The sequence below is a fragment of the Heliangelus exortis genome, chromosome 12 (assembly GCF_036169615.1).
Source record: "Heliangelus exortis chromosome 12, bHelExo1.hap1, whole genome shotgun sequence".
Lineage (NCBI taxonomy): Eukaryota > Metazoa > Chordata > Aves > Apodiformes > Trochilidae > Heliangelus > Heliangelus exortis.
This window is the reverse complement of record NC_092433.1, coordinates 19,983,111-20,010,952: the sequence shown is the minus strand read 5'-3', so window position 1 is coordinate 20,010,952 and position 27,842 is coordinate 19,983,111. Positions and strand designations below refer to the sequence as shown.

The 27,842-nt window shown below is 48.0% G+C and overlaps 1 protein-coding gene across 10 annotated transcripts in view; it reads right to left on the bottom strand.

Annotated features, from left to right (window-relative positions):
* Positions 1 to 594: 594 nt before the first annotated feature.
* ITPR1 (inositol 1,4,5-trisphosphate receptor type 1) overlaps positions 595 to 27,842 on the bottom strand; it is a 163,755-nt gene continuing 136,507 nt past the window's right edge. For all 10 annotated transcript variants that reach the window (XM_071756365.1, XM_071756366.1, XM_071756372.1 and 7 more), the window contains 9 exons: positions 26,696 to 26,871; positions 25,322 to 25,486; positions 23,379 to 23,574; positions 21,933 to 22,034; positions 20,186 to 20,325; positions 18,725 to 18,890; positions 18,087 to 18,247; positions 6,904 to 7,065; positions 595 to 2,026 (listed from right to left, as the gene is read on the bottom strand). In XM_071756365.1, the coding sequence (XP_071612466.1) occupies positions 1,940 to 2,026; positions 6,904 to 7,065; positions 18,087 to 18,247; positions 18,725 to 18,890; positions 20,186 to 20,325; positions 21,933 to 22,034; positions 23,379 to 23,574; positions 25,322 to 25,486; positions 26,696 to 26,871 (1,355 nt within the window). In that variant the 3' untranslated portion in view covers positions 595 to 1,939. The remainder of the gene's footprint in view (positions 2,027 to 6,903; positions 7,066 to 18,086; positions 18,248 to 18,724; positions 18,891 to 20,185; positions 20,326 to 21,932; positions 22,035 to 23,378; positions 23,575 to 25,321; positions 25,487 to 26,695; positions 26,872 to 27,842) is intronic.

The window sequence follows — 27,842 nt, the reverse complement described above, 5'->3', positions numbered from 1 at the left end:
CAGTCACACCCCTCAGCTCCCTCTGCCTCCAGCCTTGCTGGGAGGCCGTGGCTGCAGAGGGCAGGCAGGCAGATTGACCTGGATACCTATGGAAATTAAATGGGAATCTCTGGCTGGGGGGACTGCTGGCCAGGCTGCACTGCCCCTGGGATGCTCTTGCCTCGGTGGCCAGGAGGTGCAGATTGAAGACTTACCAGACTGAAGGTGATTCATGGCACCAGGTAGTTCCTGCTCCATCTTAATCAAATACTCATCATCAGCAACACTTCTGTGCACACAACACTTGGAGAGCTGCAGCAGGGTTGGTTTGGTTTTGTTTTTTTTTTGTTTTAACTCTCGCAGACTTCAGTGGGAAGAGTCAGAAGCATCCAAAACTGGAGGAGGTTCCAGAGGCACCAGTGCCACTTGCTGTCACAGGAGGAAGCAGTGGCTCTGGTGTGGAAAGCCCAACCTCTGAGCTGGGAGAAGCCCTCTCCTCCCCTGCACAGCCCCTGCTGCTCCTCAGCTTTCCAGAGCACGTGGGCAAACACCAAGCAAACACAACCACACTCCCCTTAGGAGCAGGAGACAAACCACCAGCAGCCTTTGACCATAGAGTAGTTTGCATCATTTATTTAAATACCTATATTTATGCATTTACAAATTTTCATAGCTCTGGTTGTAGCCTTTTTTTTTTTAAATTTTTTTTTTTTTTTTTTTTTTTTGTAGACAGTATTGCAGAGAAGGTAGCTTTTGTAAAATGAGGTCCATGTATAAAACTATGGAACAGACTGGAGAAAGGGGGAAAAAAAAAAGTTTCCTTTCACACTCTAGAATCAGAAACCAAAGGAAGTGACCGAATGGAGGGGGAGAGGGAGTGGAAGGGTTGGGACAGCCCAACCTCAGCCCAGTGGCTCTCTCACAAGCATTACATATGTCAGTGCTCAGCTACAGTCCTAATGGGGTAAAAGTCTTCTTTCAGTCGGTGCAACGCCTGTTTGCTAAAGCTGCAGCAGGCACAGAGGTCTCTAAGAAAAAAAAATCAAAAGGAAAGGATCTACACACTGAGAATGCAAAGCCTGGACAGCCTCAGGATACATTTTAAGTGCACAAAATGCCCATAGGAGACTGCACCAACTCACCAGTAGTGCATCCTCATCCCAAACTTCATTTTGCATAAAAAGTTCCCTTTAAGAAATCTTAGCGTTTAAAAAACCTGGTATCTGAGCTCTTCTAGCCTCAGCACTTTGAGGAATTCACTTGAAAAATACCTCCTGCTTTCCCCATTTGGAAGCTTCAAAGTAATGTTTTGCTTTAATTGATACCAATTCAACAGCTCATGGATTCCCAGTGTTATCTCTGGGAGGAAGAGGCAACAGATATGGCATTGCAAGTTATTTACACACATGGTACAAAAATGTCCAAGGGTATGAAAAATCACCAGGAACACAATTTTGCAGCAGCCTCATTTACACCTGTAATTTTATACCATTTATTACATTGTACTAACACACCAGATTCAAAGATGTGCACTCCCTTCAGGACATTCAGGAGTTACAAATGTATTGTGATTGCATAATTCATATTGCACAATTGTATAAAAACATAAATACTAGCTATTCTATTTTTCTTTTTTTAATACAAAATACATGTCACGTAGTCAAATATTCTCTTCAAGTGCAATTCAGGTGCTCTCTTTAGTCCTTCCAAGAAAAAAGGCAATTTTTTTTTTTGATAGTTTTGGCACAAAGTTTAACCTCCTTCCCGTGCCAACAGTTCTAATTACAATACGTATGCCCAGAACTTTATATAGTAGCAGTCATATACAGACAGTATAAAAACAGGTTATTTACAAAAGGAACCGAACGTACACGGAAGCAGCAGCCTCAGAGGTGGGATCTGGACCCTGGCTTAGCATCATTCCTGCTGTCAGGAGAGGGGGGTGAGGATCCCTTGGGATTCAGGCGGGTTGCTGCGGGTTCACATTGATGGGCGGGGGGTGTCCGAGGAGCCCGATGCGCTGTTTCTGCTTCCTCTGCTCCGTCATCTGGAAAAATTAAGAAGTTTGCTCATTAGGCCCAGAGGCTTCCCGTGCGTCAGCTGGCCCGGGGCTGCCTGTTGTGGTTCCTCTTGTGGTTCCTGTTGTGGTTGGACTCTGCTCTGCAACCCCCTCGCTACCAGCGCCCGCCCGGGACAGAGCAACCCGCAGCTCCTGTGCTGCTGGGGCACATCCATCACCTTCCCTGCTGCTCTGCAAGCAAGGAGAGCAGCTCCCAGAAACCTCCCCCCCCTCAGACATTCTTTGTCACCCATCCAAGGTGCGAGGCAGACCAGACGCAGAGGACGGAAAAAAAAAAAAAAAAAAAGGGGGCGAGCCCTGAAGTCAGGCTGGGAATACCCTTGTTGTCTGTGCTGGAGGAGACTCAAGAGCTCCCAAGCCAACATCCCTCCCCATCTGCCAGGAGCCAAGAGGCAGGGCAGGACAGGGGTTTAACCACCTCACTGCCAGGCAGCCCCATCTTGGCAGGGCTCCTCTGTCAGATAAAGAAACATTTCTCCTGCTGAGTGCCACCACTTCCTGAGATCACATCCTCGCTTTTTATCACTGATACTGGAAACAGCCACAATCCCACCCTCCCCTCTCTTTTTTTTTTTTTTTTTTTTTTTTTCCAAGCCTTGGGTGGTTTCAGACAGCTTGCATAAGCCAACAGGCCACGTCAGGAGCAGCTCGGGCGTGGGCAAGGTCTCCAGCAGCTGGATCCCTGCAGGACCTCCCCACCGCTGCCTCTGCGGATGCATTTTGGCTTCCGAGGAGCTGCCACGTGGGATGGCTTGCAGCAGCTGGATGAGGAGCATGCCAGGACAACACCTCACCCCTGGGCCACCCAGGGGAGCCCAGCACTGCTCCTCGGCCACCACCAAGAACCCCAAAGCCTCAGAGCAACGTGGTGTAAATGCACAACCAGGCCATCGTGTGGTCTCGCTGCTGCTGCTCCTGCCCTTGGGGTGGGCACCCCTCTAACACCTCCAAAAAAGCCCAGCAGTTAATTGTTTCCATTTTCAGGGATTTAATCACAGCATCATAGAATAATCTGGGTTGGAAGGGACCTCTAAAGCTCATCCAGTCCAACCTCCTTGGAGTAAGCAGGGACACCCTCACCCAGATCAGGGTGCTCAGAGCCTCCTCAAGCCTCACCTTGAACATCTCCAGGGATGAGGCCTCAACCACCACCTCCCTGGGCAACCTCTGCCAGTTTTCTACTTTTTCTTCATGGTAAATCCCAAATGTCAGCTGATATAACTGATTGTGTGCAGGAGAAGGCAGACAGCCCTGTTCACACATCTCATCCACTCGTCTTTGCCTGAGAGCTCCAGAGCCAGAGCCCACAGCCTTCCAACACGGAGCATCCCAGCACAGCCTGGAGACCAACCTCAGGTCTGGAGTTCACTGTGGGGAAAGGAATTGGGTCCCAAACAGGCACTTTTGGGCACCTCCAAAAGGCTCCTTCGCGTCCCACAGACCGCACAGCACTGCTTGCCCTGGGGCTGGCTGTAATTACAGCCCCTGAGCCCCTGGGGAAAGGCTGAAATTCAGACGTTCCTCTGGAAACCATAATTAAGCTCAAGTGAAGCCCAAGGGAGAAGAGCAGAACTGTCCCAGCACCTTGCCAGGAAGATGACCACAGCCTCCTGGGGACAGTCACACCTCCCAGGCCTCTGCACCACACTTCTGGAGGGCTCTTTGCACAAAGGGCTTCTCACAAAGGGTTTTCCCATTGCTCCCCAGTCTCAGAACCAGACGGGACTTTTGTTTTTTGACCATTCCTAAGACAGACCCCAAGTTGGAAATGCAAAGAGGCTCATTTGAAGAGCACCTGTTTACAGGTGATTAGATGCTCTGAGCAAGAGCCAGGACTGCATGCAGCCAGTAAGCTGCATTTAGAGCACGTGTGAAACAAAAATGGAAAGAAAAAAGAGACTGATGAGAAGAGACTCTAAGGTATTTTTCATGCTGTGTAGAAAAAGGGACAGTGCAGCAGGTGTACCTAGAACAGGTGCCTTTAAAAAAAAAAAAAAAAAAAAAAAAAAGGGAAGAGCAAAGCAACCAAATGCAAAACAGAGACAAATGTTACTGCAATACCAGTGCAGAACAGCACTAATCCTGCAAGAGGCACAATCCTCATCCAGAGGGCACAGGGTTGCAAGAGGGAGCATCTTTAATCTCTGCCACATCTACCCGGAGATGCCAAAGCTTTACAGCTGCAGCACCTGCACTCCTAAGCCAAAAGGCAATAAAAGCTCAGCAGGACATGTTGCAGGGGAGCTGTCAGCTGCTGCAATCGTGCTGGTGAGATTAAGCAACAAAACTGAGGGGCCTGAAGTTCACCTGAGTCAAGCTGGACTCTCTCTGCAGTGATGGCATGGAGCTGCACAGCCGCGTTCCAAAGGTTATGGGGGAGCTGGAGTTAACTCCTGGAGCAGGAGCAGGACACGTGCCAGGTGCACGAGCAGGACACATGCCACAAACACACACACACACACACACACACACACAGGGACACGCCAGCACACAGGGACAGCCAAGCCCAGCTCCAGCTGTGAGCCACGTTTGCAGTGACAGGGGTCAGGGGTCCTGGCTGGCATCTGGGGACAGTGCGGAGAGAGGAGGCACCGTCCATCAGAGGCACCTCACACTGCCTGACGTGGGAGGAGAGAGCTGGAAAGGGCTTCTGGGTGACTACATCTAATCCCCTGCTGCTGCAGACAATTATGTTGTAATCTTTTTGCACAGAATTAAAGTGATCAAGATTTTAATGGCTCTTGGAGCACTTCTCTGGGAGAGCGTCACGCTGGATTTCAGGCTCTAGCAATTACAGTCTCCAGAAACCTAATGAGCTTGAAAAGCAAATTAATGGGAGGTTTTCCTTTTATTTAATTACAAATAAATAAATACAAATAAAACTTCCCTGGGTAAGTTCCTTTTCCTGGAGACAGCTCCTGAGCACGAGGAGGGATATACTGGTTTTGTCACATAACTGGAGCATCCTGCAACTTAAGTAGGGCTCTCAATAACGGTACTTAGGGGAATTCCTAAGAGCTATCACAACACTAATGAAGCTGGTTTCCTCTGTTGCTTTTACAGTCAAATAGCTCTCTAAAAGCTAAATCCCTCATTCTTACATTCACAAAGAGTGAGAGGGGTTTTTAGCGCTCGGTCGGCCAAGAGCTGCGAGCTTCAGAAAGAAAAGCATTCTGCTCCAGAGCTGGCTGGAGCTGATGGAAAGACTCCTGGTGACTGCAGACCACTTTGAGTCAGACCCTTCAAGGAGAAGACGCAAGACACATGCTTCAAGATAATTGTTTCCAGGCAAAACAGCAAAACCACTACCCAGCAAGTATTAAAGTGCAGACAAAAGAGCAACTGCCTCCGATCCTCCATCCTCCAGACCAACTAGAGCAAGGGGCCCACGGCACTGCCTCTGAAAACTAATTACAGCCAAGAGCAGCAAGGTTTCTGCTGCCAATCCCGGGCTTTAATCCCTTCCTTGTGCTCCCTGGGGAGCGGGGCAGAAGGTCCCAGCCCCATCAGGAACACGGAGCCTGCTCGGAAGGCAGGGAGCCGGGCTCCCAGGCGGTGCTGCCTTCCAGAGACTCAGGTCTCCATGAAGAGAGATGGGTGAGGGAGAAAGCAGCCCAGGGTAGGGCTGAGATGGGGAGTTGGAATCTGATCAGTGCTGGGGAGAGCTGTGCCAGCTGCCTGGCAGCAGGAAAAGCACATCTGAACAGACAGCAAACCAAACCTGCTGGGCACTCCTGGGCCATCGACTGCCCTGGGATACCAGTGGCTGCAAGTCAGCAATTAACTTTATCCAGTGCCCCTATCTATACAAACTTCACTAATTGAACCATCTGGCCCAGGTTATTAGTTATTAATCCATACAGATAAGCAGCCAGTCAATTTGCCACCACAAACAGCTCCCACCAGGGCAGGCAACAGCCTTTTCTCTTTCACTCCCATGGGTACAGACAAGATGAAATAAAGCCCTGCTGCCTCTGCAGCTTTCACAGAGCCATGGCTGGGGTTGGGAACAACCCCCACCATCCCCTCAAGTGCCAGCCAAGCCAAAAGTCCTCACACAAGTCCTCAAACTCTTGCTGCACCAAAAAATCCCTCAGCAACCTGTTGCAGGATGTCAGATAGCAGTGATACCTGCTGGAACACACCACCTTCTGGGGGTACATCTGGCTGTGCTGCAGCCTGGAGCATGCAGCAGCCAGGAGGGACCTGCAGGAGGGACCTGCAGGAGGGACCTGCAGGAGGGACCTGCAGCAGCCAGGAGGGACCTGAGGCAGCCAGGAGGGACCTGAGGCAGCCAGGAGGGACCTGAGGCAGCCAGGAGGGACCTGAGGCAGCAGCAGCACCAGCCCAGGGGAGCAGTGCAGACCAACCACACAGGGACTTCTCTGGTTTCTCAGTGGGTTTTGAGGTCCCCACAGCAACACAGCACATCTGGCAGCAACATCACACCCTTTGGCTTGCAGGCTGGTGCTAAGGTCTGAGGATTACAACTCCTAACACCACCACTCAGACAAACACCCTGGCTCCCTGCACCAGCCATGACTGATTTAAGTTTATTTCCATTTGTTTTTTTTTTTTAAAAAAACAAACCCATAATTTTCTCCATTCTGGAGGTGACCACTTTGGACTATGCTGGCTCAGTTGGCACTGCAAGCCAGGGGGTTTTGGAAGGACATTTTGTTTGTTCAGTTCTTTCCTGAAGATTAACTACTTTAGAAAAGTTCTCCCTGGGGTTTGCAGAAGCCACAGAGCTGTAAAACACCACTTTGAACAAGCTGCCTGTGGGACCTTTGTCCTGCCCATACCTGTGTGTGGCCACACGCTCCCAGCCAGCTCTTCCTTACCTGGTCCTTAAGCTCTGACAGCTGGCCAGAGAGGTTGGTCACAAGCTTCATGGTGGACTCCAACTTCTCCTGCAGGTTCCTCAGCTCATTCTGCTCCCCTTCAGAGTCGCTGCTGACCAGAGACATGGCCCTCATCCGGGGGAACCAGTCCAGGTTTCTCTCCTGAGGATCACACACGAGTTCACAATTAGTGTTTGCCAGATGCAAACCTGCACCTGAGTGCCTGGGTGCAGGCAGACCTGGAATGCCAGGCAGGGACATTCCTCAGACACCTGAGCTCTGGAGTTATTTTCATTTGCATCTTACTGGAAAGTTTGCAAAGATGCCCACGAGAGGCAAGGACACAACTGCTGCTGAAAATTAATGGTTATCCTTGGCTCTTCCTCCCCAGAAACTCACTCTCCCCAACCATTTCCTCTTCAGACCCACTTCAGGATAACATCTGAACACTGGACATTAAACCAGGATGGCTTTCATGTCTGGATAAGCATATCCCAGTGCTAGAAATCTGCTGCCACCTTACAGCCTGTTCATTTGTGTTTACTGAAGACTTTTCAGCTGATAAAAGCAAACTGGTTTGCTTTTTTGGTCAAGCATTGTTTGCTTGTGCTCTCTGATGAAAGAAACCAAGTTCTACCTAATACCTTCAGAGGGGAAATACTTCCTTTTCAATGAAAAGGAAAAAAAAAATATTCCAACTCGTGTTCTGGACTGACCGGTTCAGGCTAAAATGTGTGAGAGATGAACTTAAAATGAATTGCTTGTAATGAAAGTTGTCACTCAGGCATACAAGTTCTCTAATATTCCACGTTTCAGTTGCAGGCAGGAACTGCAGTGGACACGCTCTGTATTATTGCTGTGTATGCAGAGGCTCACCCAGACTCTCACCTACACACCAGTGGCATTAGAAATAAAAGCAGGAAAGGAATAGAAAGCCACAAAAGAGGAGGAGGAGGGGTGCACAATGCATCTTTACACCTTAAATTTCAACACCAAGCTGGTTTCCTATCCAGTCTGGTTCTCCTCCTACACTGGAGCTTCTCTCTAAAATGGAAGTTACACTAATGCTGGCTGAGATAAGGATGAATGCTCTCTGCCAGGTGACACTGAAACAACTGTAATATTTTAAACAAACCTGATAAGAAAGTCATAGCCTAAGGGATGAACAATATCCCAATCCAAAGATCCATCAACATCACTAATTAACAGTGACCAACGTTGGCCCCACTTTGCAGGCTCTTCACTGGGTGCTCTCTCAAACCCACAGCTGGATTCTGGGGAACTGCAGAGCTCTCGTTGGCTTTTCCCCCTTCCCAGCTCAAATCTCTGACTCCAACCCCCTCTCCCCTCCTCCTTCCCTCATCCCAGGAGCATCCAGCCCTGCTTAGATCAGGCTTGTGCACCTCTACAGAGATTTGCAGTCTCGTCCTTTCTGCAATTCAGATGTGATGCCAAGATTTATCATCTTAAATTAGCTGCTTCTGATCTGCTTGCAGTTTGCTGTTGCTGAGCTGACAGGGCAGAAGGCAGGCCCCCTCCATGCACTGCACCACAGGATTCCCCCACATGATGCAAAACTGCCAGGAAGCCTTTTTTTTTTTTTTTTTTTTCCCTCCTGATCTCTGTTTATAGGGCAGATGGTTTCTGCTAATAAAGGAAAAAATATATGTACAAAAAAAAGATGCCTTCATCAAGACAAGTGCCAAAATATTTTGGACTTTAGGGAACGACAGTCCCACAGTTAAGATTTAATAGTAGGAACAGGCAACATTTCCCTGTGTTCTTCCAGGAGCAGTAAAATCCTTGGGGAAGACAAGGCAGGCTCATCACTCCTGCTCAGGTCCAGCACCTCCCCCTGAAAATATTTCCCCTCCCTAGCCAGGGAAAACAAACTAAAGCAAGGGCTCTTCCCCTCCCTGCTCTTTTCCAGACCAGAGGTTTCCAAGGACAAAGCAAATTAGATGAAAAAGCAATTTATATTCACAGGTTCACCTGGGCCCTCAGGTCCGTGTCCTGAGGTTTCTAGGCAGATGCAAGCACAGAGCCCTGAAGCTCCTGCCCATTCTTTATTTTTGGAAATGACCTTAAATCTCATCCAGTTCCAACCCTGATGCATGGGCAGGGACACCTCCCCCAGCCCAGGGGGCTCCAAGCCCCATCCAAGCTTCAACACTGCCAGGGATGGGGCAGCCACAGCTTCTGGGGGCAACCTGGGCCAGGGTCTCACCACCCTCAAATAAAGAATTTCTTCCTTATGCCCAACCTAAATCCCTCTCCAAGTTTTAAACCATTTTCCCCTGTCCTCTCACTACACACCCATGTCAAAAGCCCTACCCCAGACTTCTTGTAGGTCCCTTCAGATGTTAGAAGGTTGCTACAATGCTGATGATGGGCAACCTCAGGTGGTGGCATCAAACCAGCAACTGCTGCAGCACTGGCAGCTTCTGCAGGCTGGGCAGAAGTTTCATACTCTGGTTTTCTGAAAGCCCCAGCTCTTGAAACCTCTTAACTGTGGGAAATCTTGGCTTTCACTTGAAAAAAAAACAACCAAGTGCCTCCCTAGTTCTCGTGGCAATGGTGAAAGATTAAAACCATCAACATTCTATGGGAATTCTGCAAGATGAGAAAGGAGAGGGCTAATGGAAAGGAGAGAAGACTCCCAGCTCCCTGGCAGGTCTCTGAGCAGGGAGGACAGGGCTCAAGCTGGCAATACCCCTGCTGAGTCCTGACCCATCCTCAGAAGATGTAACAGAGGCCCCCAGAATTCTCTGTGCAGAGTCAGGCTTAGGGCAGGACCTGTCCCCATCACACTGCCTGGACCATGGGGCTGGAGCCAGCCTGTGCCCCCCTGGGGGTTTCATGTATTCTGTTGCCCAAAGTTCACCTGAAGTGTCCACCTGCCAGCCAGCAAGAAGTAACAGGATTTCCACACAAGCAGCCTGGGCAAACACCCTGCAGATGTGCAGGGCAGACTGCAGGGATGCAGATAACAGCCACCAGTGAGCTCACTGAGACACAGCTCTTCCTCTTCCTCCTCTGTGTGCCCACCATCCCACACCCATCCCTCTGGAGACCTTCAGACTGTTCCTACAACCTCCACCAGGAGCAGGAGGCTGAGGAGCTGGGGGTGCCCATCCTGCTCAAGTGCAGACTTCTGCCCCAACACCCTGGCTGTGCTGGGGGGGTTAAATAAGTAGGTAATAAATAAAATAGGTAATGATGTCTCAAGGTGAGGTGGTGAAAAGGGAACTAAGCAGGGATGCAAAAAGGTCAGTCAGTGCCTCCCTCTTTTGAGGGCAGGAGAAAAGATTCACATCTCCACGATCTAATTTCTGCCGAGCTTCAGCTGACACCGGGGTCCCTGCAAAGATGCAACCTCACATCTTGCACTGGGGGGTTTGGACAGATTTCCAGAGGCAGGGAGCCACCTGGGAAGGGGCGGGCAGGCTCCCCCGTGCTCCCTGTCCCCATCCCTGCTGCTGGCACCCCCCGTACCGATGCCCTTCTCCACCGCTCCCGGTGTGCGGGCAGCTCCCTCTTCCCGGCACCGCTTCCCCTGCCCTCGGCAGCCGGGCTGAGCGAAGCCGCTGACGGAAGCGGGGCTAACCACAAGGGCTGGCTTTCGGGTTAGCTCTTTTCTAGGTAAAGTTGGAAAAGTCCCTCCCGGTAACCAGCAGCATCATTAAATCTCAGACACGGGGGCGATGCTGACCCTCCGCCATTGGAAAGTTGAAAAAAAAGAAGAAAAAAAAAAAAAAGAGGAAGCGGCGCTGCGTGATGCAGATGCGATTCATTCTGAGAAGCGCCTGCTCCCTCCCTCCCTGCTTCTGCCAAAGGGTTTATTCTAAGAAAGGTTTCTGAGGCAACCTCCAGGCCAGCCCTGCCAAGAGCTGCATTAGCTCTGCTCCTCCTGACGGCCGGACCGGCGCTGGCCCGAACCTCCGGCACCGCCACCCGCCCCGAGGAAGTCGCCGACTCCGCTGCCGGGGCTGCTTTTACTCAGCTACTGCTGTGCCTGATATTTATGGGGTGCTGAAGGGCGAATAATTCAGTGCTCGTCAAAATAAATCCCTCTACCTGCCCTGGGAAGGCTGCCCGGCAGCAGGGCAAGGCGGCGGCAGCAAACTGCAGTTTCTGTCATGAGCTGTTAAAAATCATACCCGGACAGCTAATAAACACCTTTGTGAACAGCTCTGGAAAAGAATTTTTTTGTTGTTTGCTTGTAGCGAGATGAAAATCCTTATGGCTCTTTCCTGTGCTTCCTGGAGAAAGCCCCATATCAGTCTGGTCCTCTCCTCCTGATCCCACACCAAGCCCCACTCCTCCCCTCTCTGCAAAAAACCAGCACTCGACCCTGTGCCCCTTCCCCATGAAAAGCAGTTTCAAAGCCTCATATCCACCATGTCTTTGAACGGGATGCTGATGGTAGAAAGCCAGTGGTATTTTTTTTAATTTCCTTTCCACTGTTGCCATGAATCCCTCAGTGGCTTTTTGCACCGGTGCAGAGCAAGTGACCTGGAAGTTACAGAAACCATTTCTAAAGGTGGAAGACGACCACATCCCTGTAGGAAACGATCTCCCTGTACACCCCCGTGACAGCTCTGCTGTGGCTGACTCACTCCAGCTGTGGTTACCCCACCAAGCATCCCCCAGCTTGGTGCCACTGACTGGAACCCCTCCAGGTCACCCCTTTCCTCCTGCAGGAAGGACACTGCCACCTCTCTGCAGCAACCTGCTTCTGGCTGCTGGGATCTGCATCTGAAGCAGGACACCTTACCCCACCATCAGGTGGGCAGGACAGGACAATTAAGTGTGCAGAGGCTGCACGAGCAGCTGCTGGTGGCCATGGCTGCAGTCACCCAACCTCCTCTTGCACAATGCACCCGCTGTGGGCTGAGTGGCCCCTGGAGCACCCTGGGCATGGGGTCACAGGCTCTGGCACCGAGGAGGTGGCAGCAGTGACTCAGGGGACGGCCACCATGCCGCAGCCCAGGGCCACCTCCTGGGCGCACGCAGCCCCACGGGGCTTTTTTGTCCCAGCCAGCATTGCAGACTGAGTGGTTTCATGTCACCCCTGATGGTTTCCAGCTGGAAACCTTCCCCCCTTGCTGCTGGAGCCAGCAAGGACACAGTGCCCACCCTGCAAGCTGCACTGGGATGCTCCTGCATCCCAAGATGTTATCCAAACAAACCATGGCAGGGAACTGGGCCAAGCTTTGGCCTCTCTCTTCCCCTACCCAGGCACTTTCTGCCTCACACTCAGCAAAGTGAAACTGGGCAGCAGGGATGCCAACCCTGTGGTCCCAGCAGGGACAGCTGCCCAGGTGGTCTGCCAGGGAAAAGACAAGAACTGGGCCACAAGAATGCCAGGAACAGGAGGTTACTGCTTTGCACACCTCCAGAGCACCCCCAGGCTGGGTGGGGAGGAGGAGGCTGACCAGCCATTGCTCCTTGGGCAGCTTGGCTTTGTACTTTTGTACTTCCACACTGATTTCAAGGGTGGAACAAGTTGCTTTGCTATCTAAATGCAAAGCTGGGACCCATGCCTATGACACAGTGTTTCCAGCAGCCTGCTGCCAAACACACCTCTTGGCTCTTCCATTCCTCTGCTGTTATTTATTGTTTAATCCTGTAATTACATTGGCTAACTCTGGTATGGTATCTCAAGATGCAGCTTGCTGGGAAGGTATCACCAAAGGAAGCAGTCTCTCTCAGCTCCAGTTTGGATGCTGACCTCCTCAGCCCTCCTTTTCCCAGCTTGTACCCAGTGCCACTGCAACCAGGAACCCCCAGACCCCTCATTTCTTCACCTATAACCAAGCAACTGCCTACAAGTTATTTGCAGGGGCTGCTCTCTTCTGCATCTGCAGCCAGCTTGGTGTTGATCTGACAAGACTTTTCTATCCAATTTTGCCCCACAGTACAGTATTGCCAAGCACAAATGACACACCAATGTCACCAACTCAGTGCCTGATGCTCTCTCAGTGGCACTTCAGCTCCCTACACACCTTTCATCAGTGATGGAATCCCTAAATCCCTTTTGGAATGCCTCAGGTCTGCAGCAGCATTGCCTGCCACTTGCCACCCCTGCAGGTGCTGCAGTCCAGACCCAGCCTTGGCCATCTCCAACCAGGTTATAGCCAGGTTTTATTGGATCTAAGGCCTGGGGACAGGGTCAGCCTTGGAGGCCACCATCAGGTGAGCCTGGAGCAGGCTGTGAATCACTCAGCCCCAAGTTCCAGAGGTCAGTGACAGCCCTGGCTGGGTGCTGAACACCTAAGGAAAGGTTTCCAGTTGAACTTGCACTTCAGGAGGAATGTGATGGTAAAAGGTGACACTGATGAAGCCTTGCCTCTGCTTACCAGGAGGCTACGTCTTGGCAGAAGCTGCAGGCTACACTGGACACCCAGTAAAGAAGATAATTTGCAATTGTGGTACAGCACATAGCTCAAGCCCAAAAGACAAAAAGCCCAGTGGTGCATTTAAACCTCCAGTTTTGCACAAAGAGGTCAGCTAGAGCATGGAACGAAGTCTTTAAGCTCTCCTTTCCATTCCAAATTCCTTCAAGGACTTCTGCACCATCTCTCCTGTTTATAAATGGTTCGTTTTCAGATGACAACACTACCCAGTTGCAGATTCAGGACATGGCACTCTGCATCTGGACAGGGGAGCTTGGGCAATGCCCTACACCTCTACCTCACTTTTGTAATAAAAGCTCAATGATACTCACCCTGCTTGGGGCAACCCTAGATGAAAAATCTGTGGAAGCTGCAAGAGCTGGTTAGGAAGCTCCGTGCTAAAAACCTTTCCAAATGAGCCTTTATTTTTTGATATGCACACCTGTGTGCCTAAAAATCCCTCCCAGCTGCGTGGCTCTTGCCCATCCTGCCCAAATGCTGATGTGAAGGTGTCTGCAACCCCCCAGGTGAGGGTATGCAAGGCCTGGGCATGCAAATCTTTGTCTCTGCAAGTGACAGCACACTGCAGCTGCATGCACAGCAGCTTCTGAATGCAAAGAAAGCCAAGGTGTGCACGTGGTTTTCTCTGTCTCAAGCTTCAGAGCAAGAGGTTTTTGCATATTCTGGATGCCTGCAGACAGCTGCTTGCAGCAGGCCTTTGCCAAGGCTCTGGTGACAGCTGTGCTGCTGCTGAGGCTGCCCCAGGAACTGCAGGCAAATGCAGCAAAAACTGCAGGAGAAATTCTCAAGACAGGACAGGCAGATAAGGCACTTACATGAACTAATCTGGAGGGAGTTGCACGGAGTTCACATTAGTCACTTGGGTGGGGATGTCAGTGTCTGGCCAACACGATAAGTGGATCCCCCCCCACCTCCTACACCCTTGGGATTATTCAGACATCACCTGATCTTCCCTGGTGACTACAAAGCCACCCAGCAGCTGAACCATGTGCCTTTGTTCCTGGGAAACAGGGAGGCACTGGGCTCCCCAGCACCATTAGCATTCTGTCCACAGAAACACTTCTCAAAAAGCATTGATCCATCCCCAAGCCTCCCTTATCTGAAGTGCACATCTGCAGTGATGTAGCCACACACACCTACAGCAGCCAGGTCCATCAGGAGGGATGCAGAAACACCAGGAATTAAATTAAAGGCCAGCTCTGTGGCCACCAGAGGTTTCCTCAAATCCTACAGCCCTGCCCGTGTTAAGGAACAGACCTCAGGAGGTGGCTCCAGAAAGCAGTTTGAAGGGAGCTGCTCCATGCCAAGCCTCTGTTTGCCATCTCCTGGCATCCACGAGGTTCTCAGCCTCCCCAGGACAGCTACAGACTGCAGGACAGGGGCTGATTGACTGCACCAGCTCCTACATCCCACACAGCCAGCAAGCCCATCTACCCCTTTGTAGGGATTTGCAAGCCCATCAGCCCCCTTGCATCTGTCCCCATCTCCCAGCAGAGATTTAACTGCCCCAAGCTTTGCATCCTCTGTCACAGCAGGACCAGGCTCACCTTGCTGATGGAAGTGAATAATTCTCCCTGCTCACAGGGGCACAAACTGGCCAGGACTTCCAGACCTCCTGGCTAAAACTCAACATGAGCACAGGGCTCCAAACACAGGGAACTCCAACAAAAATCTCCCGAGATCCCAAGCACCAACAGAGCCATATTTGTGTCAGAAAAATTGTTATGGGAGGTATAGGAACAAGCCAGTACAGTAGTTAGATTTTATTTTGTCAGATGACTGCTTTTTTTTAAAATTGGATCAGACTTTCCCCATTCAAAATACAACAAACCTTAAGCTCCTGTTCCCAAGTTTAACTGTTGACTTCCTTCTTTATGCTGCCTTTTAACTTTAATGAGCTTCTCTCCCTGAAGTATAAAATTCACTACAGAACTGTAGTTAATCATTGATTTTTAAGGCTACAATCTCTTTCTATGCTAGGTCAGATTCCTATAGGCTACAAGATGAATTCTCTGGGCAGGATTCAGCTCTACCATCTCTGGTACAGTGGGTAGCCTCAAAATTGCCTTTCTACACGTTATTTTTAGACAAAAAAAAAAAAACCATCAAAATTCAAGATTGCTCTTAAAGCTTCTGAATATTCACCAACCAGCATAAGTTAAATTGTCCAGGCTTCTTTTGATACCACAGTGCTTAAAATATCTTTAAAGAACTCCACAAGCAGCACTGGATGCAACTGATGGTGAATACAATTTTTGTGTCCTAAATTTGGGTTGGATTTTTTTTTTTTTTTTTTGCTTTGTTTTTGTGGGGGTTTTTTTGTTGCTGTTGTTGTTTATGCTTTTTTTGATGTTCTGTGGTGTTAGAACAACCCATACATACCAAATGGCAGAGAAATTTTTAATTTTTTTTTAAAGTAGTGTCAAAAGGCAGAAATCCAGGAGTTTTCTGCAGATATTCTGCTGGGACTCGGAGGAAAGGTGAGGCATATTTGAGGTGTGTTCTGTCATCACAGTATGACTGGGAGCACATCATGCTCCCTACCCTCAACTAGAAGTTGCAGCTCAACAATGGCACCACCTAACAGCCCATGGAAAAGACATGCCCCAACTTTGTCATTATCAAAGATGTTACAGTGCCACCTTCAGTCTGGAAATGTGGGGAGAAAATCCCTTTTCAATCTCACCACCACATGAGGAGGTTTTCCAGGAGTCTGGATGCTATGAACCCATCAGGAACCCACAGGTTCCCATTCACCCTCTGGACAAACACCTCCAATCTCAGTCTGTGAGAATCAATCTCAGCCTTTGGAAACACTGATGTGGTTCCAAGATTTCCTCTTTTGCCTGTCCTGGATTCAGGGGACAAAGGCAGAAGGCTTCAGTGGCAGATGAACCACACCCTGAGTTACTCCTAGATAAGCCTTGGGTAGAAAAAAGGATTTCAGGCTCTCACAGAAATATTTAAAACAGGCCTGGTAAAGAGTGATGTTCATCATGGTTTATACTCTAGGCTAGAAAAGAATGATTTTAGTGCTGAGGAACAATGGATAGAAACTGGATAGTTTCAGAGGAAGCTTTTCCAGAGGAGTCCTAAGGAATATCAGCTGGGAGATGCTGCCCAGAGCTACGGTGTCAGAGCAGCTCTGGTCCTGCCTCTGCTGGCTCGTGGCAGCACTGATGTGCAAAGCAAATTTACTTCCTATTCCACAGCTCCCACCAGTGAGACCTGCTGCTAATTCTCAGTCTAAAACTGGCTCATGAAATGCTGAGAAACACCAGCTACAAGGCACATTTTGAAACCTCCCAGCTAGAGAATATACAAAGTCACCTCTGCGTGAAAGACTTGGTCTGAGCATTATTTATCCATATTCTTGCTCAGCCCTTGCTGACACTTCTGGGGATGGGAATTCTGAGAAAAGTTCTCCAGTTTTTGTGTTTCTTGCAAGCATATTCAGTAACTGGTTTTCAGTTCTTACCTATTTTCAACTGCTAATCTAAAATAAGAATTTGTAAACCAATTGTTTGTTGATTGGAACTTTTTCTAAAAAAAAACCAAAACAACCCAAACAAACAAACCCTAGTTTTAACACAACACAAAGTTGTCTTTTACAAACAGAAACATTTTATAAAGCACAGTGCTTCCCCCCGAAAAGTAATGAGTGCTGCAGTGGGATAACCAAAGGGAGCAACATAAATCAGACTAGAAAGCAGCAGGGATGGACTTCCTTATCTCACTGTGCTAATCCTCTATCACCTGACTGCTCACAAGATTTCTTTAAGCCCTCGTTACTGAGGCAGAAATCCAGAACGAGGACACACACTCTAGTGACCCCAAAATAACACGTTTAACCCCTAAGAGCTCTTGGTGGGGTTCAGATGCTGACAGGACCACAACAAAATTGCCCTCTCAAAGGGAGGTTGTGCCCCAGCAGCCAGAAAGCTGGAGACATGGAATAAAAGTGTTCTGCTGTTTATCTGTCTGCAGGCAACTAAGGAAATAACTAATTGAAATGTTATAAATCAGAAATAGCTTCTGCTAACCAGCCAGAAGACACACAAATTAGTAATTGGGGTTTAGGATCTAATTCCAGGAACTCAACCTGCAGCTTGGCAGAGATAAGGCTTTTAATTCTCTCATTAAAAGGCCTCACAATTGAGCAGATACTAATTTTAATGTTTTACAATAATAATAAGCTAAAATCATATAACAATAAATCCTACAAGTCAGTCTCAGACACTTACACCAGGACAGGTTGTGACCTGTTTGTTGCACCTTTCATCAGATTGAAAATACTCTGCCTCAACCATCAGCTTTCAAAGCAGAACAGCTTCTCTGCACCCCATTTCAAGCCACAGAGGCTACCTGGCTGGCACTGCTCCTTGCCACTGCCTTTGGCACACACCAGGAGTGTGGCAGAAGCTGGGAAGCTGCAGGGAGATGGCCCCAAATCCCTGGGTGGCTGCAGTGCAGCTCCCATGGGTGTCCCTGCCTGCACCATCCCCTTGCAGCACCCTGCAATCTGCTGCCAGCAACTCTCCTTTTATCAGGCTCTCTTGCCAAGTACATCCTAAGTGTATTATCTAGAAAGATGCTTCTAAAGGGAAAGGTATTTAGTATAGAAAAAAAAAAAAAAAAGAAAAAATAAAAAGTCTTGCTCCAAGTTCGTACTTAAAAAATCAGTAAAATTCAGACTCATGTATTTACCAGATTTGCCAGCAGATTGGCCTCATCTAGAAAAAAGAAAAACAGCTCCCAACTCACCTTGATCATTTCTGCCACGTAACTCTCTGGTCCTGTATATTCAGTGGAATCTTTCACTTTCACTAACACAATAAAGCACAAATAATGCCACATATTGTGCTCTTCTTTAATGTGCTCCTCAAAGGTGACTGTCTTGTTGTCAAACTTATCTCTTTCCAGACCTGCAAGAGTGACACATACACGAGCCTTAGTATTTATGAACTGGTACAAAGAAAATCAGCTAGAACCACAGAAGTTGTTTCTAGGGCCTGCTGCTCTTCTTCCCAGTCCCAATCCTTCCTAAATAAACCCTGAGGACCAGGGATAAACCCAGCAGCCCCATTCCCACGGCAAACTTCCCTGGGCACTGCTCAACACTACACCCTTGGAAAACACAGCTCTTTAGAAACCCTCTCCCATTCCATGAGGGAAGTATTCCTGGAAGCACAAGAGAAACAGAAACTCAGGATTTCAGGAAAAAGTGGAATGCTGAGCACACATTCCCCACCCCTTCCTGCTGCCAGGCTCCTGCGTGTGTGGTACCCAAAACACCAGGCAGGGACAGGCAGTAACTCAGGGCTCCTGTGCCCTGCTTGCCTGCAGCTCCCTCTCACTTGGACAAAGCAGCCCCTTATTCTGAAGGGTCTTTCCACACTCACCACAAATAAAACAAGTTGTTTTTAAAATTTCTTCTTTCTTCTGCTTTTCGCTCCTTAAATCAGCAAAAGTGTCAATGATCACACCAAAAATCAGGTTAAGGACAATGATGATGACCATGAAGAAGAAGAGCAGATCATATATCACACGAGCAGCAAAGAGAGGCTCCTGCAAGACATATTTTAGTCATTAACAACACAGAGAAGACACAAAGCTACCCCTTAGCCCTTGCTCTTAGCTCAGCAGCAGAGGATGCTGCCCCACAGCCCCTCCCTTTAGAGCCTCCATTGCTGATGCTCCCCAACCATAATGTACAAATCAAAACATCAAGTGAAACTGAAACACCAGATGACTGAAGGAAAAGCCCCATTAGTCAGGTACCAGTATGAGATCTCTACAGAGCTGCTCTTTCTGCTTGCTGTCCCTCTCCTTACACACACTGAAATTTGTTCTCTCCTGACCCCCACCCTGCAAGCCCATCCAAATCACCTCCTTGTAATTAATCTGCTTGTATATCAATATAGTTTCAGGTGTTGACCATAAAGTCTTTTCCTGGAATTTAATAATAGTCCTTTCCTTGCTGCTAGCAGCCATCTGTGGGGACATTAAAGTTGGACTTGCCAATACCTCTGTTTCATATTTCTTGCAGATCTGAATACCCAAACACCTAAATCCCATTTTCAAAAGCCCCCTGCCAGTAGGGTGCCCAACTTTTATTAAGAATGATGTAACTTTTTAACCACTGTAAGCTGCAAATAAGGCCAAGTATTTGAAAACTCTTTGAAACTGCAGATAATAAAGAAGAGCATTCACTCTGACAAAGACTGCTCCTTTGTCCCCCAGTGTGGTTTTGGGGCATGACCAGAGGACAGCTTGAGACTCAGATGGACACAAAGAGACAATAAATAAAAAAATGGAGCTCCATGGTCAGCTTTGGGCATTATGAAAAATTCCTGCTGCTCTGAGAGGCCCTGGCTCTGACAGTGTCTCCAAACAGCATCCTGCCTTCCCACAGTCCCTTCTCCAGCCCAGCCTGCTCCCTGCTGTCTCATCCACACCTTTTTTACACATCTTACCTTTCCCTAGGGATGCTGCCCACAGAAACACTCGCATCACATCTCCATTCTGCTACCTCATCTCTCACCCTTCACTGGCTCGGATTCACTGCTTCAAATCTTGAACCCCCAAAGCCCAGACTGCTGGCTACACCATGTGTGTTCCTTTGGGCTCCAACCTGGGCAGCCCTCAAGCTAAAAAAGGCTTAAGAAAAGGATGGGTAGGAGGCTGTTTGAACTGGCTGCTGTGCAATCTGATGTTCCATATCACCCAGAGGGAAATTCTGGTCCCTTCTGGTCATGATGTGTGCTACAGCTGCTGAAGGGGAGCGTATACACATTTTCCCCAGCAGAACCAGATCCCCTACATGGTTATCACCCTTCCACCCCCATCCAGTGATAATTTACCTCTTTGGATGGTTTCCTGAGCACATCACCTACTCCACCCCCACTCCTCAGCCCGTGACTCAGTACAGTAACAATGCACATCAGCAGCGTCTCGCACGTATGCTCCTTGTTCTCTTCCTCCATTTCTTCAGCAATCACTTCTGTTCACACAAAGCAAGCAAAGACACGTTTCAAGGGCAAGAAGACCAGTTTTAAACCATTCTCCTCATCCTTCACTGCTTATGCAAAAACCTGCCAGGTCTCCAGCCAGGGCTGCAGCCCCTGTTAGCTCTCCCTCAGAGAGCTGCCCATGGGAGCAAGGCTCTGCTGGGGCTCCAGCCTGCCCTTCTCTCCCCAGCACTTTTTCTTTTGTGCTTGAACTGCTGTCTTTGACTTGGTTAAGTCTCTCTTTTTCCATTTCTGTCAGCATGCACAGCTCAGATCACCAGCTGCCTGTTTATACAGCATCCTAGCTTTTTGACAGCTCAGAGGACAAAGTGTTGCCTCGTACACTCTCCCTTGGTGCCTGACAGATTGCACAGCCTTTGGGCTGCACTCAAAATGGCAACTTCAGCTTGGAGTGTTCAAATGGCTAAAATACCACTGCTCAGGGAAACAGCATGTCTCTGGAAAAGTAACACGCTTCTTTTGACCCTCTCTGCCTTTGGCTGAAGCCTCCAACTTCCCTGCTTCAGTTGCAGAACTGCTGGAATTAATGACCTGATCTCAGCTACTCTCCTTGTCCCCATTAAAAATGTCCAGGAGAAGACCCCCACCTTCCTCTGGACACCTCAAAAAGGCCCCACAGAATCCAGAACTACCCAAAACCCAAGGTGGCAGAGCAATGGCCAAAGGTTTGGGCATCACTGATATCCCTGGCTTCATAGGACCCTGGTATCAGGTTCGTTATGATATAAAAATATCTCTGGAGTTTTCCTTTCTGCAGCCAGGGTATATAAGAGGCAGCACACTGCTACCAGAGCTTAATAAAGCAGCTGTTCTTGGATCCATGTTGGATCTTAGTTTATTAGAGAGGACACTTGAGCAAAACAGAGCCATCTCCTCTTGAGAGCAGGGGCTCGTGGCCACTATTGACCTTTGAAACATTGGCCCATGGAAGAGTTCCACTTTGCAGAGAAATAGCTGTGTTCTCTCTGCTTCCCAGAACCATAAATCTCCCAGAAGCAAATTACATTTTCTAGAAAATAAACCCAAAATATTTCAATACCCGATCCAAGGCTGGTGATTATGTTACAAGTAATATCTTGCATCCACTTTTTTGATCTAAAACCCCCCCAAAACTACCCTTGTCTCCTTAATCCATTGAGTACTTCCTGCTGTGATATTAAACCCTGCTTCCTTAGTTAGCTAGATAGAATAATGCTAACAATAAATTATGTTCTGCTCCATATTTCACAGGGCATTATCCTCTGAGATCACATTTAATAGCCTAACGTTTTAAAATAATAAACTTTCAAGAAGGTAACTGCATCGCTTCCTTCTCAAATTGATAAGGCAGAAAATTAAAGAATATTAACAGTGTTTCATCCAAGTATGGTTTAGTTTCTCTAGTTTAATCACTCCATGTAACAAATGCAATCTACACTGCTAGCCTTAATAAATGCTTTTCAAGTGAGATACTCTAACTCTGAGCTTTGTTTTCCAACCTACTGTGTAGGAATAAGTTAAAATATATATATTTTTTTAAATTTAAGGTGCTTAACTAGAAAATGGGGTGTGTGTTATGACCTGAAGTGCAGATACTCACGGTCTGAAGGAATGATTGAAGAGCAGTTTTCACTGCTGCCTGCTTTGCATACATCTGAATAAAGGAACTCTCCAGTCATGGTCTCACCTGGTTCTGTGCGATCTGAAAACAGAAAGCAGTGAAATCAAATGGATAGCTGAACATTTTCTGTGTCTTGCAAGATTACTTCTCAGCTATTAAGGCACCCCATCATATTCAGAGTGCAATTACCAGGCAGATTTAGGGCAGTGCATTACCCCAGAGTTCGGCAGGGCACGGTGCTTTCTGATTTACACATTCAATTATTTTAAATTCGAGCACAAAATCCTTCTTATTTCTATGAACCGAAGACCAAAGTTGGGCATTTATTTTGCATCAGCTCCAGTGTTCAGAGAGTAATTGAAAATGTTCCACAAAGCCTGTGCTCTAGTGCACGGTGAATTTTCAAGGTGCCTTGAAATCCCCCCTCTCAGGGCCTGCAAGTATCAAAACAAACCCACTGCCACCAAGTGTCTGTGGCATTTCACAGGGAAATGTGGAATAACTGGGTCAGTGAGATTTGGGTCTCTCACAGTAAAATTAGAAAAAGTAGTGGGAATGTCAGAGAGTACTTGTCTGAATGGCTCAAGTGTCGAAGAAAAAAAACAAAGGCAGAACAAGACAGAAAACAAACCTCTCCTCTAACAAATTTAAATTCTGTGCTTTCCACCCACCGAGCTGGTTGCTTGATGCTGCAGGGTAGAGAAGCCCCCCAGATTTTAAGTTAGAATAAGCAGTCTGAGGTCAGCAGAGAGATACCTGCTACGGGGTTTAAACTGTACCAAGATCTGAGGGAGGTTGATACAGTCCCTAAAAACTATGAGCAAATCAGAATAAGAGAGAGAAACCTCTACTTTCCAGCAGCATCTCTTTGATGCCCTTCACTTACCCTCAGTCTGTTATTTCAGATAAAATCCTAATTTTTGTTATGCTGAAACTAACCCCCCCCCCCAGGAAGAGCCAATAGAAGCACTCAGGATCTGGCAGAGCAAGGCAGAACTGAATCCACCCAGTGCAGAGCTCCTCCACCATGGCCCACCTAAAGTCTGCTTGTCATTAAACTGGGGGAGGGAGTAGGTGGAGCTGAATTAGATAATCTCAACTCTTTTAGCAAACAGCAAGGGGAGAAATCTCAACCATGTGCAGAAAAGCCTCAGCGCTATCACCGGGGGTTCCTCCTCCCCATCCCTCTTGATGCTGCAGCAGATTGTGGCATCTTGTAAAAACACTGGGGGATCCGTTTGCCCCTCTCAGTTTGGTTGTTTTTTTTTTTGTAAATTTCATTTTAAATTGAAATGGTGTCCTTTGCAAAGCAAGAAACTGTCCAACTGGTGAGGTCTTGCAAAAGGATGAAGCCCTCAGCATGCCCCGGGGGGGAACAAGAGCCCATTCGTTTCATCAGCATCAAAATAAGTGGCCGGTACCAACCTGGCAACAAGGTCTCGTTAGGGAGCTTGTCCACTTCCAGGATAAAGTCATCTTTGAAGAAGAGGTAGCCCACGATGGAGAACAGGTAGACCAGGATGAGGGCCAGCACAGCAGTCAGGATGATGGACCTCCCGTTCCGAGTGACGCTCTTGATGACGTTCAGCAGGGTCTCCTCTCTGTACACCAAGTCAAAGAGCTGGGGCACAACAAACAGAACCAGAGATGTTTCTCCCACCTGCTGCCAACACCACCGTGGGCACCCTACATCTTGGCATAGCATTAGGGAGAAATTTTAGACAGTAGGAAGAAATTCTTTGGTGTGAGGGTGCTGAGCCCCTCAGGTTGCCCCCAGAAGCTGTGGCTGCCCCATCCCTGGCAGTGCTGAAGGTTGGATGGGGCTTGGAGCACCCTGGGCTGGGGGAGGGGTCCCTGACCATGGCAGGGGAGTGGGACTGAATGAGCTTTAAGGTCCCTTCCAACCCAAACCAGTCTGGGATTCTGTGATATTGTGGAACAGCACATTAACAGAACCAACCTGAGGTTTTAAAGAGCATTTAAAGTATGTTTGGGTTTGGTTTTCCTTTTTATAGTTATCAGAACTTTAACACACTAGCAAAGACAAATACAGCAGAGGGAGATGGGGTCCTCCTCAGCACCATGTCCTGGGCCATGCACTTGGGAAGGTAAAGAAGGGAGGCAGCTGTATGTACCCTGCTCTTCATCTGTGCTTGCAGGGCTGGGCAGCAGTTTGGGGGTAAAGCCCCCCCCAGGGTGAGGGTCAGGGCTCCTTCTGAAGTGCTAGATGCACAGTGTGTGCTTTGAACATGAAGCTGCTAACACAAACTATTGAATCTTTTTAATAGTATCATCTGCCCCATCACAATCTCAAATTCATTTCGAAATGCAATTGGCTGCTTCCTTTAAGTCTCAGTTTGAGTGTATAATTAAATAAGCAATATTTCGTCTCCAATTCTTAAAAAAAATCTCTTTATGGATGCACTCCCCTCATTTTTCACTCCCCTGGGCCTATGATAATTCTCCAGCACAACCCAGGCAGGTTGCTGCCTATCCTGGTAAGCAAGGAGAGATCAGGTATTTGATAAATTAGAGCTACATGGATACAGAAAATAACCAATTCCATTACCAGAGGATGTAAGCATCAAACAAAAGGCCAAAAATAGAGTGCTCTGAATGGGATTTAAGGTTTGCTTTGAGTGTGACACATTTTCTCCACCAACACTAGGATCTACTCCTCCAGTGCTTATTCCTTTAAGTCTTGTGCTGTGCACCCCAAACAGAAAAAAACCACATATGCCAGGGATCTGTCAGTGGTGTGAGGTTTGGGGTCTGGCTGGAGCTGAGGAGACATCCCAGAGCTATGCAGCTGCCCAAAAAGCAAGGCCACTGTGTTATAGTGATCCATAACAACAGAGCAAAACCACCTTGAAATCTGTGTGCCTCTTACTCAGAGAGCAAGGGGGCTCCAAAAGTGCCTACGGTTCAGCTAGGCATTTTATGGCTAGATTTTTCAATTATTTTTATTTTCACCCATTGTGTAAGAGCTTGTAGGACTTTAGGAAGCCTTTAACTTTCACCAAGTATTGGTGTTACTTGAAGTAATGACATTCTAAATTATTTTATTATCTTGGAAGTCAGAAGCAGGGCCACGAGCTGGAAAACCTGCACCTTAAAAGTCAAGAGGAGTCAAAACACAGAGAGCAATGGTAAAAACCTTTGCTGCAGCTGCATACACATTACTGTAATGAGCAATTTTAACTAAATTTGACTTTGGACCCACTCAGTTCTCAAAGGAGTGCCTGTACAACAGCTTCCCAGTGGCTAAACAGAAAGCAAGTGGCATATGACACATCCAGATATGCTCGAGCTGGGACTTCACAAACACACAAAGAGAAAACCATTCTGAGGACAAAGTGAACACCTACCAAGAGGCTGTAAAAGAATTCATGTACAAAGAGCCCCAGAGCACAAATCAGAAGGTACAGCAGGTGATAAAGAAACTCCACATCCATGATCATCGCCTTGTATCCTCTCGTGAAGGTTCCACAGTTACCCACAAAACTCATCAGAAAAATGATTTTATTACAAACCTAAGGAAAGATTAACCATCAATTAGTTACAATGTGTGGCTTTCAGGAAAAGAGGGCAATATCTCAAAGCTGGAGATACCTCTTCTCCATGATGGTACCAACAACCATGCTGAATTCTCTGCTGCTCAGCACATTTTACATGTTAATCCAAACCTGCTTTCCCTTGGGTTTTCTGTACAGCTGGGCCAGTGAGCCCAAACTAAACTTGCCTGTGGCTAAGAAAACCTGTGCCCTCACTCCTGTCTTTAAGCTTGTTGTCAAAGGGCAGCAAGAATAAGATTTAAAGATGAGAAAAATAACTCAGCCTATCCATAGCACTCAGTGCAAATCCCCCTCTACCCTACATTTCCAACCCCCCATTTCTTGCTTGCTAACAAGCAAGGGGTCCAGATTCCCTCAGGAGCTCTTCAGGAGCTCCACAGGTAGCACTAGGCACCAGATCCCAAGGGATGCTGCCTGCAGCTTCCCTGGAACCTGCTGAACACTACACTTACCCCTAACCCCCACCCCCCCTCACCCCATGCAGCTCTGACCCCACAGGACCCAGCACTCTGACGTATTCTGGAGGCAAGGATTCCTATAAAATGATGCACTTGAAAGCTGAGCATCTGGTAATAAAGGCATCTGGAGACAGGTCCCTGCACAGCTCCTGCTGACTCAGTTGGAGAAACCCTTTTGGCTTGCTTGCCCCAAGAGACCACGAGTGTCTGGGTCTGAGTGTTCAAGGAGTCCTCCAGTGGCTCAGCCTACATGCTCAGGCCACACATTACTGCAGCAGAAGTGCTTCGTGTCAGCTTTTGGCTGGCTGATAGGCTGCAGACAGACATCTGGGAAATGCATTGTTTGGTGAATCTTACACAACCCCCCAGATCCCAGAGCTTAGTCACTGGAGACGAGTTTGAGCGCATAACCATCCACGTTAGGGTCACAGAGACTTCTCTGCATTTCTGGCTGGGGTGGGAGCTGTCTCTAGGCTGTAGCAAAACTGAGCAAAACCTTAGATGTCTCCAGCCTGGGGAACCAGGGTTAAATGAACAACAGCAAAGCAATCCTGATACAAACAGTCCAAAAAGGGAATTATTCCTCCCACCACTTCCACCACAATGTCCCAGGCTATTTTTGCCTGAACATCTTCATGAACAGGTAAGAAACACTTACATAAGGTGCAATATAAAGAAAAATAAATTAAAAAGCCCACTCCATACTTACGTTGAATGCACCCAGAAGAAATAAAGTAGGCTGTAAACCAACTGAAAATATCAGGCGTAATATTGTGGAGGCGATTAAGGCTCGGATGCCATGGGGCTTGGGAAGGGCAATAACAATGGCCAAGGAGATCAGCATGGCTGTCCACAGCAAGCCAGACAAGTGGGGCTCCAGGGTGCCTAGGGTGGAGGGAGGAAAAAACAAAGCCCATTTTGCTACTTTGTACAACCAAACAACTCAAAGCAACCAAAGAAATGTCATTTTCTCTTATCTTCGGTGGAGCATCACTGGAGCATCATTAAGCCTGGAGTTCAGACGTTTCAAAGTGGTGAGAGGAAGGTCTGAGGCTGATGCATTCAGCAGGTTTTAATTACAAACTCGTTACTAAAGCCTTATGTAAATGGTAAGTGCCAGTATCATAGGAGTCTTCATTATAGTGCTCATTACTTGTACACCTTGAACCCTGAAGAGAGGCATTTTGCTCATGTGGAGGCAAAGAACAGGGAGGTGGAGACAGACAAGACATTCCTCCAGGTCTGGATCCACAGCAGATCCTCCTCCTCCTCCTCCTATTGGTACCATTTTTTTTGTCATCTCTTGCTATTTCTGGTCCTATGGACTGTCCTGTGAGACTGGCTGCTTACATAACATCAAGCCCATCTTGCTAAAAATACTTTCCTCTGGAGAGCTGCAAGAAATACTCTGTGAAAATACCGTGTACCCTGGGTTTGTGCACAATATAAGGGAGAGCTCTTTTTTAAGACTGGCGTTAAAAAAATTAAAAAATAAAAAAAAGCTTTACTTCAAGCAGCTGGCTTCCCAACAGACAAGAAGGGAAGATCCCCCAGACTTCAGGGCACTCTGCTGCCCTTCTGCCATCACATCCTGACAGGACTCATGGGCAAGATAATCACCCAAGGCTTTTTTCCTCCCCCCTACCCAAATCCAGAGATGTTACTTTCCTCTGAGTAGCACGAGCAGCCATTTAATTTCGTTCCAAATCACTGCAGATTAATAAAGACAGCAGAGGAGAGATGGAAATTAAAACTTAATAAGTGTCAGGTGGAACAGATGTCCCTGCTGCCTGCAGGGAATCCCAGCACTGTCACAGCAGGAGGGGCAGAGCTGCTGAGTGGGACCCAGAGACAGC